This window comes from Metarhizium brunneum, chromosome 1 (genome assembly GCF_013426205.1).
Source record: "Metarhizium brunneum chromosome 1, complete sequence".
Lineage (NCBI taxonomy): Eukaryota > Fungi > Ascomycota > Sordariomycetes > Hypocreales > Clavicipitaceae > Metarhizium > Metarhizium brunneum.
In genome coordinates this window covers 142,456-154,104 of record NC_089422.1, presented here as the reverse complement: position 1 = coordinate 154,104, position 11,649 = coordinate 142,456, and the positions used below count along the sequence as shown (strand labels likewise).

Sequence of the window (11,649 nt, the reverse complement as noted above, 5' to 3'; positions counted from 1 at the left end):
TGTAAAGATGAGGAACCTCAGAGATGGGGTGGACAGGCTTCTTTATATACAGAAGACGATGGACATTTGCCCTCAGATGCCGACGCTCTGTTGTATCAGTCCCTCCTGGTTTACTAGACTGGTTCGTTTTCCCGATTGGGAAACGAGGGCTGATGAGTGTCAGCCTAGCCATGGTGGTACAACTTGTCTCCACTTGATGACTTCAATTCCCTTCAATGTTCTCATCCTCCAACTTGGCTGCAAACCCGCATCCTCACACATGTCCGCCAGTCCCAAGGTATATGCAATGCCCGACACCTCAGCGCCCACCGTTTTTGCCAACACCGTACTGGTGTCTTGGGAAGCGGGCCAAGTTCCCACACTGCAGACCATTGGGGTTCCAGACCAGCCACGCAAGAAGCGCGCCCATTGCAAAAGCCGGCGTGGGTGCCTGGCATGCAAGCGTCGCAGAGTCAAGGTGCGTTACTACAGTCTAACGGCTGCCTGTTTCAATCTAACAACATTGAACCTAGTGTGACGAACGTCTCCCATGCTCCAGCTGCGTCAAGCGGAACATCCAATGCGTGCAGCCATTGCACCAATATGACGTCTCCCCAGGCCTCTCCGCGACCAGCGCTCGCTTTGAGATAGACCCAAATCCCCAGATTAGTCTATTGCATCTCGAGCTATTCAATCACTGGGATAAGGAAACCCGTTCGACGCTTACGTTTCCTCAAGTCTGGCCCGTCGTCACGCAGCGAGCATTTCATGTATGCCTGAGCCCTCACTTGCCCACGGAAATAGACCCTATATTAATATGCCACAGGAAGATTTCATCATGTCTGCCATCCTAAGTGTTGCTGGTATGCACCTCGCAACCCTTTGTCCGCAGAGCAGCAAATACTCTCACGCAGCAATGCAACTAATGGCCAAGGCGATACGGCTCTTTCGCCAAAATCTATCTCGCCCCTTCACCAAAGACCACTGCGAGGCGCTCATGGGAACGGCCCTTCTCATAAACTACATGTCGTGGGTTGACCTGGGATTCTTGGACGGCGGAACCACTTCCGGTTCGGATAGTTTGAATCTCGTCCAGGACCAGTTATTCCTCCTCAGCTCCGGTATTCTCCAGGTTTGGTTTCAAGCCATGCCCATCTTTATTGACGAGGGAAGCGTCTTTACCCAGATTGTATATGAAAACCCAAGGCTCGATATTGAAGACGCTCTCGTAAAAATCGGCGAGGACCCAGCTCGCTTCGTAAAGCCATTCATGACAATCTGGGATGATCCTCACTACCAGACCTTGAGTTGCAAAAGCACAGAAACCGTTCACTCTGGCGCTACATTCTATGCTTGGCGTCTTCTTCTTGGCATACAATCTGAACTTACATGTCGAAATTCCTTGCCGCCAGCATCAGCGTCAACAGCACAGGGACATGGTGAAAAGCAGAAATTAAGATCTCTCAGAGATACAGTCACAAGAATTACTACCAAATATATCTCTGCCAGCCATCCGGTTACCTCAGTCGCACCATCATCACAATCGGATCGCTCCGCATTTGAAAGAGTTATCCGCTGCATGTCGCCTCTCTTGTGCTGCGCGTCTCTCAACTCGACGGCAGATTCGGCAGCACATGCTAGCACCAAGGCTCTCGAAGCGAATATTGAGCAATTGTTCTATGGGTTTCCGATTCTGTGCTGCGGGCCCTTTGCCAGGTTGATAACGACAGGAGATTCGCGAGCCCTCGTCTTTCTTTTCCACTTTTATCACGCTGCACGAAGATTGCTGGCGCCTAAAAGGTGCTGGTGGGCGTCTGTGAGAAGCTCCGTCATGGAGGAGCTTATACTCAAGGAGCTAGACTGCCGCGGGCTTGATGTATCTCTGCACATTGAGTAGTATACATAGCCTCGAGAGTCTTCACAGAAAATGTATAGCTGCCTGTCTGGATGCCATTGACCTAATTGCAGTAGGAGCTGTTCCATGTTGAGTGCGGTGAGATGATTCCTGTACACTCAAGTGCTGTTACTAGCGCGTCGGCTAAGCAATCGGATTGTAGCTCAATCAATGGCAAGCCGTTTCTCACAGCCTCCATTTCTAGGTAATTGTATGGATCTGCAGCCATGGTGCTTAGCACCGTCTGTATACTGTCCCTGGCAACTCACCCATCGTCAGTCAGTGCAAAGTCGTCTCGAACTCTAGACATTACATGCTTTTACTTATCTTGGGGTTCCTGATTCCCGAGCTTTGCAAATGTTTGTCGCCAAAACGAGGGCTGGGCTCAATGGCGCGTAAGAAATCGACGACATATGGACCTTGACACGGGGCCTAGGCCATATTTTCCATGAGCGACGGGACTTCTCTTTCATAAGGATTCGGCCCTTGCCTGAAAAGTGGCACACCTTAGTTAGACATAAAGTCTAATGCTATTATGGTGGTTAAGCCAGAATTGGAACCTGCTCGCCGAAGTATCATCACAAGCTGCTCCCACCTCTTCACTTTGTTAGGGGCACCCAGAATCACAATACCTGTCACACGGAAATGGGCCAATGTCACACGGTTACACAAGGGCTACGGTCACGGGATTAGGGCAGAAGGTCCTCACCGACTTCTTGTATAAATAGACAGCTTCGGTCCCTCAAGGCGTTGAGGAAAACCAAGGACCTTTGATACCAAAGACTGTTATTAGATGAATTGAGTAAATTGCTCCAGGCCCTCTATTATGCCCTTGTCACAATACCGCTGGTGATACGGTACAAGGAAGGAGTCACAATATCCCACCCGAGTCGATGTGGAAGTCACAAGTGAAACAGAGATGATCGCGGCGTACAAGTGCTGAGAGATTACGAAAGCTGAAGGAATATAGTATTGAGATGAGGCGTATCGCTCAACTTACTGAAATACGCTTTACGGGATTACTTTACAGACAATCACTCGGATGGAATGACGCAAGATATATCCATTACCCTCAAACCTACGGGTTCAACAGAATCCCGCACAAACGATGCCCTATCAATTCTGCATGCGCCAGAATACGGAGGAGCTACGAAAAAATAGGGCAGTTCTGTTCGCATCGACTGCACGTCTTGCTCTTGCCTTGACACAGCACAGTGACGAACACGTACTTGGACAGTTAGAACCAGCTCTAAGCGCATGAGAGAATAATTTTCCTGCTGGGCATAAGGTAACTCTGCCTCAATTCCCTGCCTTGAGCGAATATTGGCCAGTTGGAATCTGTGTAGAAGCACATAGACTGTCGACGTTTGTCATATGGATAGCTCCCGAGAGAAAAGAGGTAGCTGCATCTACTAGCTGATCTCTTAGCCGTGTGACTATTGAGAGCCCCAGGTTCTGATGCATTGCTAGCACAGGGGACTATTAGATGTTGTATTGAGGCCAAGGCAAGCACTTATGCACATGTATCTGCACAGGGTTAGAATAATGCATGTTTCCCGCATTTTAGTTCGACATATTGCATCCCGTGTAGCGACATGATGTTCGTGTAGCAACATAGTCCGCGTATAATGGAAAGATGGTTGGTATATTTTTCTTTTTATCCGAAGTTTGCATGATTGACACGAACCAAGCATACTTTATGCCAACAGAATTGGCCATAATTTTGCCAAGATGTAGCAATTTTAGCAGGGCCATCTATAAGCGAATGAATTCCGTAATGCAGAATTTGGCTTACGAAATAAACGTGGCACGATGCCAAGCTATTGATATTGATACTAGTACTGGCTATACCCGCGAACACCTCGTGTCACGCGAGGCGGATTTCCAATATCTGTTCGGCTACGAAAAAAGGGCGGCCTGGCCAGGGTCCCCGCAGTCAAGTGATTAGCTACACGGATAAGCAAAGGTTCCTGTCCGGAGTATAAAGGTCTTACTATATGTATTATAGGTCCATTTGTACGTAAGCTTGGGTACTATGTATTTCTGTCTTGTTACCCCAGCAGCGGCTAAAGCCTATACATACTTGAATCCCCACAAGTATTTCCGCAGTATAAGACGCGATTATTATAGGTAATAGAGAAGCATCAAATGCCATTTATTCGATATTATACAGTATTTCATGACAGGTTTAGACAGGGAATACAATCCTAATAAGAGATTTTGTGTCACTATCTTACGTTTGACTTGAGACTTGATCGACAATGTCATGTGTCACTTTATTATATACGTAGCTTGTGAAGATTTGCAGCAAATATATCTATATACATATATATATATATATATACAAGCCCACGGTTTCCCAGGTCAAGATATCAGTTCAATACAACTTGTGACATCTCCATCTCATTTATCAACCTTTTCTTTCTTTCTTTCTTTCTTTCTAACAAAAATGAAGGCCATAATTTGGTGCCTTAGCATGGCCACGATGACGGCGTGGTCATTCGCTCGCCCTCTTGTCATTGACAAGGCGACCTTTGAGCGGCATGGCGGCGATGTCAAGAACGTGGCGACTAGTATCAAGACGCACAATGAAGAGTTACGTGCCTCTAGCTACGAAACACCCTGGCTTGTCGTTGGCCGCATAAATGGCTGCACCGCAACATGGCTTGGCGAGAAAGACGGTTGGAGTTATGTGCTTACTGCGGCACACTGCGTCGCGTACAAAGGCACCGAAACGGCCATAAGCAAGACCTTTACCGCGCCTGGAGGGCAAGTCATTGCATCAGGCAAAGGTACCGTGTATGTACCACAGCAACGGGTCAAAAAGCCAAAGGGTATGGGGGGTGCTTCTACCGACATCGCCATCCTCAAGTTGCCCACTCGCAACCCGATGGTCGACAAGGCCGGCAAGTCGTTAGAGCAGCCAATCCTCAACGACGCGCTGGACGAGAAAGGCAGAGATGTCATCTTTGTTGGTTACGGAAGCTGGGGCGTCGGCTTGGACCGCAGCGGCGCGTACGGACCATCGCAGGGCGAGCGGCGGCTGTACGGGCGCAGCCGCATCAATAGCATTTTCGAACTCGAACATGGAATCGGAGCGAGTTACAAACCCGCAGGGCCATCGCCATTCTGGGCGCGGACGGCCCCAGGCGACAGCGGTTCTGCTTGGTGGCAGATCCGCGAGGGCAAGCCAGTGATTATCGCGACAACAAACGGTGGCCGCCCAACCGAAGCGACTGGCGCGCGCATGTCAAAATATGCCGCCTGGGTCAAGTCCATCTACCCGGAGGCGCGCATCTTGTCAGCCGAGAAGCCCCAAGGCTGCATTGTTAGTCTGCATACAAAAGCGCGGTATTGCATGTCTGCCGGCACGAGGCCCGAGTCTTCTCTGCCACGGTGGATATACGAGCATGAGATCTACGTAGATGCCGCGCCAGGCACCGCAGTGAAGCTATCAGACTTTGACAATCTTTCGTATAACCGCATCGCAACTTTTGTCGGGACAGTCGAAAACAACAGGCTCAAGTCGGTCAAGGCAGCCAACGGCAAGTACCTCGACTTCTCGCGGCCACACTCGATGCGCGTGGTCAAGGATACAACCCCAGTCGGCTGCATCACGAGCCTGACAACCAGCGCAAGCTATTGTCTGCCTGCCGAGCAGCAGTCGGAGAGCTCGCTGCCGTCCTGGATCTACGCGCATGACGTGCAGGTCGAAGCCGCGCCGGGAACCGCAGTCATACTGTCGGACTCTGATAACCTCCCGCAGGACCGCCTCGCAACGTTTACCGGATTCGTTCAGAACTGGGACTTGACCAAGGTGAGAGCCCTGAATGGGGAAGATTTGGACTTTTCGCGGCCAAAGTCGATGCGGGTCATCCGGCAATAAACTCAACTTGCGGGTCTTTGCGGCCATGCTCAAGGTTAGCTTGTTGTAACGGCACGCGGGAGAAAACGAGATCAAATGGGACTTGATATGCCATAGTAGACGAGATGAGCAACAGATATTTCCGAGGGGGGGCCATTGATATGGCCGTGGTTGTACTATAGCGGGATACCACGGGCCCGAAACTAGATTGCGGGTTAGCTTTAGCTTGATAAATTAATTCAAGCCGTTACATTAGTCAATGCTTTGGGAGACGAGTGATTGGTTAGCTGAAAGACGAACGGAACGGCCAAAGGAGAATGCAAATGGCTGATTACGATTGATGAACCTGACGACTTGGCTGTTCTACAGAGGTCATGTTGCCATCTAGGCACGGCCCGTGTGACAAGGGTTCAGTATGAAGGCTTGGAGCAATAGCTCAATTCAACTAATAACAGTCTTTGGTATCGAAGACGTCTATTTATACAAAAAGTCGGTGAGCGACTTTGCCCTAGGTCTCGTGACCGTAGCCCTTGTGTAACCAGCCATTTCCGTGTAACAGCCCGTACCTTGAGCCTGACGATGGTTACACAGGGGAAGAGGATTTTCATCATGTTGTGGACTCATGGTCGACCATGAATGCAGACATTGGAAACTGAATCGGGATCGGTACAAGGCAATACTATTGTTGAGCCAAACAGGCTCAATCTGAATATTTGTGAGGCTTTTATTGAGGGGTTGAGAGGTCCGGGAGGCCTGAAGGTCGTGATATTTGCTTTTTCCAAGGTTCCAGATTAGGGCTAGGACGAGGGTCATCACAGGGGTCCCCAGAGGCTCGGTCAGGGAATAAAAGGGCCAATTTCCCAGATTTTCAGGTCATCCTTCTCAGACCTTCATCCATGATAAAAATCACCAATTTGACTCGACCATTTTATATGCAACTTCCCACTGCCACTGCCCCGAATTGCTGTTGATAACTCAGCAACTGTACGCCCAAGGTAGCATAATGAGTGCTGTATTTTATTCCTCCGTATGTTTGCGCATCTGTGGTAGCAACAGCAACATTCGACCAGACGCGTGGTTGTAAGATGCTCCGGCCACAAGAGTAGGTAGCCACGAACCCTATATTTCAATAAAGAAAAAGTATTTTTCTACATTTTGGGTTCCCTAAGCATTAACGTATCGTCATGAATCTTGGACAATCGAAGCATGGCGCCGATTTTAATGAGCTAATTGCATCATCTCTACGAGAGCCTCGGCCACATGTGTCGCGAATTGCAAATCATTAACATGTCCCGGCTCCTCCACCACCTTGATTCCCGTCTGCGCTAAATTGGCCTTGATGGTGTCAAACAGGGCAGCGTCTGCGGCTTCATCGTAAAAGGGGCCGCCGGGAACAGCCAGCATGCTCACACCACCTTTAGGAATCCAAACCTGGGTCAAGGCGGTGTTTTTTGACGCTTTCAACTTGTCGCAAATAAACTCTGCAATGGACCTGCAGTCGCTCTCGGATGATCGAACAAGCGTCACGATGGGGTTGTGCTCTACCTGCCTTCGATGCTGGTATTTGGCCGGCACGGATGCCTTTGGGCCAAAGTTGGCCATGTCCAAGGCGCCGAGTGATACGATGTTGGGAATTCCCGCTTCTATGGCGGCGTCAAGCCTCTCGTCTCCAGCAGACATTTGCCCTCCCATGATGAAATCGCAAATCTCGGTAGTTGTGAGATCAATCACGGCATCTATTTGGCCATTGCGAATGAGGCGCTCCATGGCCCTCCCCCCGTGGCCCGTCGCGTGAAAGACGTACGTTTCAATCGGAAAGCGGGATTCCAAAAACCTTCTTATGGCATCTACCCCCGGCGTCGTGACCCCAAACATGGTGATGGCGACTCGCTTCTTGGCGGGCGATTCCCGTGGTCGCTGCTCTCTTCGCATCGAGTACGAAGACGCGGCTCCAGCGATGGCGGCGGCGGCATTGGCCAAAATGTCGCGGAGTACTTGATTCAGACCAGCAACATCGACGACAGAGTACATCAAGGTGATGTCGGTCTCGCCGATGATGGGACCTGTATCGCCGCTGGCAATCGTCGACACGATGAACTTGGGGAATCCGATGGGAAGCGCTTGGCGCATCACGGCCGAAGCCAAGGCGGTGCCGCCAGATCCTCCTGCCGAGATGACGCCATCGATGGAGCCCTTGGTGAACATGTCCCGTATCAACTTGGTTGTGCAGTCGGATACCGTTTCAATAAATTGCCCGCGTGTTCGCTCAGTGTCCTCGGCCCCTCCCGCGTGCTTGAGCAGCATGTCTGATACGCAGACGTCGACGGCATCGTGGGCGACGGGCTTGCGACCGACGTCTATAAGGAGGGTCTTGACCTCGGGATGTTTACCAATCTCGTCGCGAAGAAACAGCAGCTCGGCCAACTTGGTGTCACAAGTCCCGACAATGGCAACGGTCACCGCCATCCTGTCGGTTGAAGCCGTCGGTTTTATTCTCCGAAATGTTGGCTTTGCTCGTGGGCAACTCGGTGGCTCTCACACGCAGTCGCATCAACTCTCATTGTGGCAATTTGGCAAAGAGCTTCAAACAGATCAATCGCAACTGCCCCACAAAATGCGGGGGACCGGCGTATCCGGTCTGCCCACGAGTTGTCAATGTGTCGATATTGACATCATGGCGAGCTGGAGGCATCTCAAGAGTAGAGGACTCATTTGGAGCTTCAATTTTATACATTCATTCAACCCATTCTTCCTGCTAAAATAGCCGACACACCGCACGCAACTTCACCAAGCCAGTTCGTCTGGTGTAATCTCACGCCGTCAAAATGCCGCCACCCACAAGCAGAAGGGAGATCCTGGCCCGTCTTCAGTCACAAATACAGCAAGGCAAGCCCATAGTAGGCGCGGGAGCCGGCATTGGACTCTCAGCAAAGTTCATCGAAGCAGGAGGCGGCGACTTGATCATTATATACAATAGCGGCCGTTTCAGAATGGCCGGCCGGGGATCCTTGGCCGGCCTCATGCCGTACGGAAATGCAAACGACGTCGTCCTCGACATGGTAAGACGCCCAGCGAATCTTGAGGCTCCCCGGAAACTGTCCGTTTCTAACAGAACAACCACTAGGCCAATGAAGTGCTGCCAATCGTCAAATCTACCCCCGTCATCGCCGGTGTTTGTGGTACAGACCCGCTGAGAAACATGGCCTTCTTTTTAAAACAGTTGCACGACATGGGCTTTTCAGGTGTCCAGAATTTTCCCACCGTGGGACTCATCGACGGCCAGTTTCGCGCCAATCTGGAGGAGACGGGCATGTCGTACGACCTGGAAGTCGACATGATTGCCATGGCTCACAAAATGGGCCTACTCACGACTCCCTACGTCTTTAACCCGCGAGAAAGTGAAAAGATGACGCGCGCGGGAGCCGATGTATTGGTCGCCCATATGGGCTTGACAACGAGTGGCTCAATCGGCGCCACCTCGGGCAAGACCATGGATGAATGTGTAACTCTGATTCAAGAGATTCGTGATGCGGCCGTTGCTATTAACCCCGACGTTATAGTCTTGTGCCATGGGGGACCAATTGCTAGTCCAGACGACGCGCAGTATGTTTTGAGCCGTACCACAGGGATTCATGGCTTCTACGGCGCAAGCTCCATGGAGAGATTGCCGGTCGAGACGGCTATTGCGGATATTACGAGGGATTTCAAGAAGATCCGGACGTAGGGTGGCCTACCTGTGCTGCCTCGCGCGTGCTTGTGGGGGAAAATACGGAATCAAGTTGGCTGTAAAGAGCCATCTTGCTTCTTTTCTTTTCGTCCTTGAAACTCTATTCAGTACAACTTGCAGATCCAGATAATCTGCACTTGCTTGTTTGGTCACGTCTACACTCAGGGCAATGGAGTTTTGTACGAACCTGGAATGGAGAAGGAATAACAGGAAAAGCTTACTTTTCAGTATTTATATCTGATAGATCTGCGCCTAGTCTCCCGAGGAACCGTGCCAGGAACTTCATCTCCCTCACCCACCCTCAAAAGTATGTAAACCAAGATATCCAAATCGTCTTAACCTTTCTCTCAAGTTGTAGCCTTGACAGCACATATTTCTTCCCCCGAGGCATAATTGCGACTCTCTACACAGCTCAAGTCTTTGAGATTCAGTCCAAGTGAAGCAGAGGCATAATGACTTGGAAATTTCATTACAATTACGTCTCGATAAAGATGACATGATATGCAATAGTTTGCAATGCGTGAGGTATTTATCTTTGACCTGAAAATGAACATTTTACACGGTTGAATAACACCAGGAACCATGCGCCCAGTCTTACCCTCACACTTTGCCCACGATGACACAAATTCTTCCCTTGCCTTGCCTTCAACTTTACCCTATAGGACTATATATGCCAATTTGCAAACTAGACTGGGCAATAAAAACGCCAACTACGTTGGTCCCGGGGACACGCCAGATTGCTGGTATTATTACGGCATGTGGGAACTTGTCCTTGCTACGGGAAGAGATGAAGCGTTTAACCGTGTCAAGTTTCAAGAACAAGAAGTAACGTTACCAACAGGGCAATAGGAGAAAGATGCAAAGCCGAATTAGGAGAAACTCGTTCTATCAACCTTCCCAAGTAAGCAGGTGGCGCTGGAAAAGAGTGGTGGGACCATCCGAAAGGGCTTGCGGAGTTATTCCATGTCAGGAACGAGTCTGGTCTGGTCCTTTGAAGGCGTACTCGGTACAAGCCATGTGCTACACTTGTCCCCGGACTCCCCGCCATTGCCGTGAGAGGACAGGGGATGTCGAGTCAAATCCCAATGGAACGGACCATGGCTGCGCCCGGCAGTGTGGGGGAGTTTGGGGTTGAGTTTGGGGTAAGAAACTTCTTGAGGCACTGGGACGCAATGGAGCTCGTGGGCAGCAGTTACAGTAGCATTCGGCCGTGGGCACACTTGACAGCCATTGTCTGCCGTCATGGGTGTTGAAATCCGTCAAGCCTCACAATCGCCTATTGGACAACTCCCGGGGAGAAGGAAGAGACAGGATGGACGGGTCAACAGGATGCCTGATAGGGGGTATTTGCCCAAGTTGCACAAATCATGTTGAGGCGTAGGATATGGGAACCGGTGCGACCTTGTTGTGCAATGCAAGCAAATTCTGCGCAGGTCAGTCATGTGTTGCTTGCGCGCTGGTGCAAGCCACGATGCAGGACAAGGCACATGGAAGACGAGGCACCCTTCTTTGCGTCTCCTCCCTCGGTCCATTATGCCAGGCGCGCACGCGACATGGGGCGAGCAAAGCTGCGTGTTGTTTATTTACAGCGAGGCGGGCGCAGTAAGAGTACGGAGTATATTGATCCAAACTGGTGCGGATGTCTCAACCATCCCTAGACACGGCGCCGCAGGTTTTATTCTTTTCCCACTCCCGCCAATGTGCATGTTATGTTACAAACTCCGTCAAGTCTCGGGTTATTTTTACATTGTGGAATGCCTGCGCCAAAACCCGACCGGGGAGTAGCAGTGTAAGTACGTACTGCAGAGTCATGCTCGCGCCGTCGCGTGGCTGGTCATTCTCAGCTGGATGAATACCAAGTGACCAAACGTGTGGAGTCAATCAACATGAAGCTCTTCTTCGGCCTCGGTTCTTCCTACAGCCTTGTGCTGCCTCTTTCTGGGCTCTGTTGCTCAACACATGGATATCTTCATGTGTCGACAAATTTAGGTAAAGCAGCAAACCAATCCAATTGACCACGAGCTGCCAGAGTTGACCATTGTTGCCAACAAGGATCAATTTGCCGTCCCGGCACAACGTAGTCTGTCGCGTGAACGGCCACACATTGCACATTCCTTCTAAAACATGGTACCCCCAAATGCACAATCCTACGCAGGCGTCAATCGCATGGTTATGCCGGAGCCG

The 11,649-nt window shown here is 50.6% G+C and overlaps 4 protein-coding genes across 4 annotated transcripts; 3 read left to right on the top strand and 1 right to left on the bottom strand.

The window, feature by feature from the left end:
• Positions 1-286: 286 nt before the first annotated feature.
• On the top strand, positions 287-1,876 carry G6M90_00g000490 (uncharacterized protein; the record flags this gene model as incomplete). Its single annotated transcript, XM_014687532.1, has 3 exons — positions 287-457; positions 513-749; positions 806-1,876. 3 exons carry the CDS (start codon positions 287-289, stop codon positions 1,874-1,876), a joined length of 1,479 nt encoding a protein of 492 aa, XP_014543018.1.
• Positions 1,877-4,358: 2,482 nt separating this feature from the next.
• stcE (Metalloprotease StcE) lies at positions 4,359-5,759 on the top strand (the record flags this gene model as incomplete). Its single annotated transcript, XM_014687533.1, has 1 exon — positions 4,359-5,759. The coding sequence occupies one exon, from the start codon at positions 4,359-4,361 to the stop codon at positions 5,757-5,759; it is 1,401 nt and encodes a 466-aa protein (XP_014543019.1).
• Positions 5,760-6,956: 1,197 nt separating this feature from the next.
• Positions 6,957-8,204, bottom strand: G6M90_00g000470 (uncharacterized protein; the record flags this gene model as incomplete). Its single annotated transcript, XM_014687534.1, has 1 exon — positions 6,957-8,204. One exon carries the CDS (start codon positions 8,202-8,204, stop codon positions 6,957-6,959), a length of 1,248 nt encoding a protein of 415 aa, XP_014543020.1.
• Positions 8,205-8,563: 359 nt separating this feature from the next.
• Positions 8,564-9,462, top strand: G6M90_00g000460 (uncharacterized protein; the record flags this gene model as incomplete). The annotated part of the gene is made up of 2 exons (XM_014687535.1): positions 8,564-8,797; positions 8,863-9,462. 2 exons carry the CDS (start codon positions 8,564-8,566, stop codon positions 9,460-9,462), a joined length of 834 nt encoding a protein of 277 aa, XP_014543021.1.
• Positions 9,463-11,649: the final 2,187 nt, after the last annotated feature.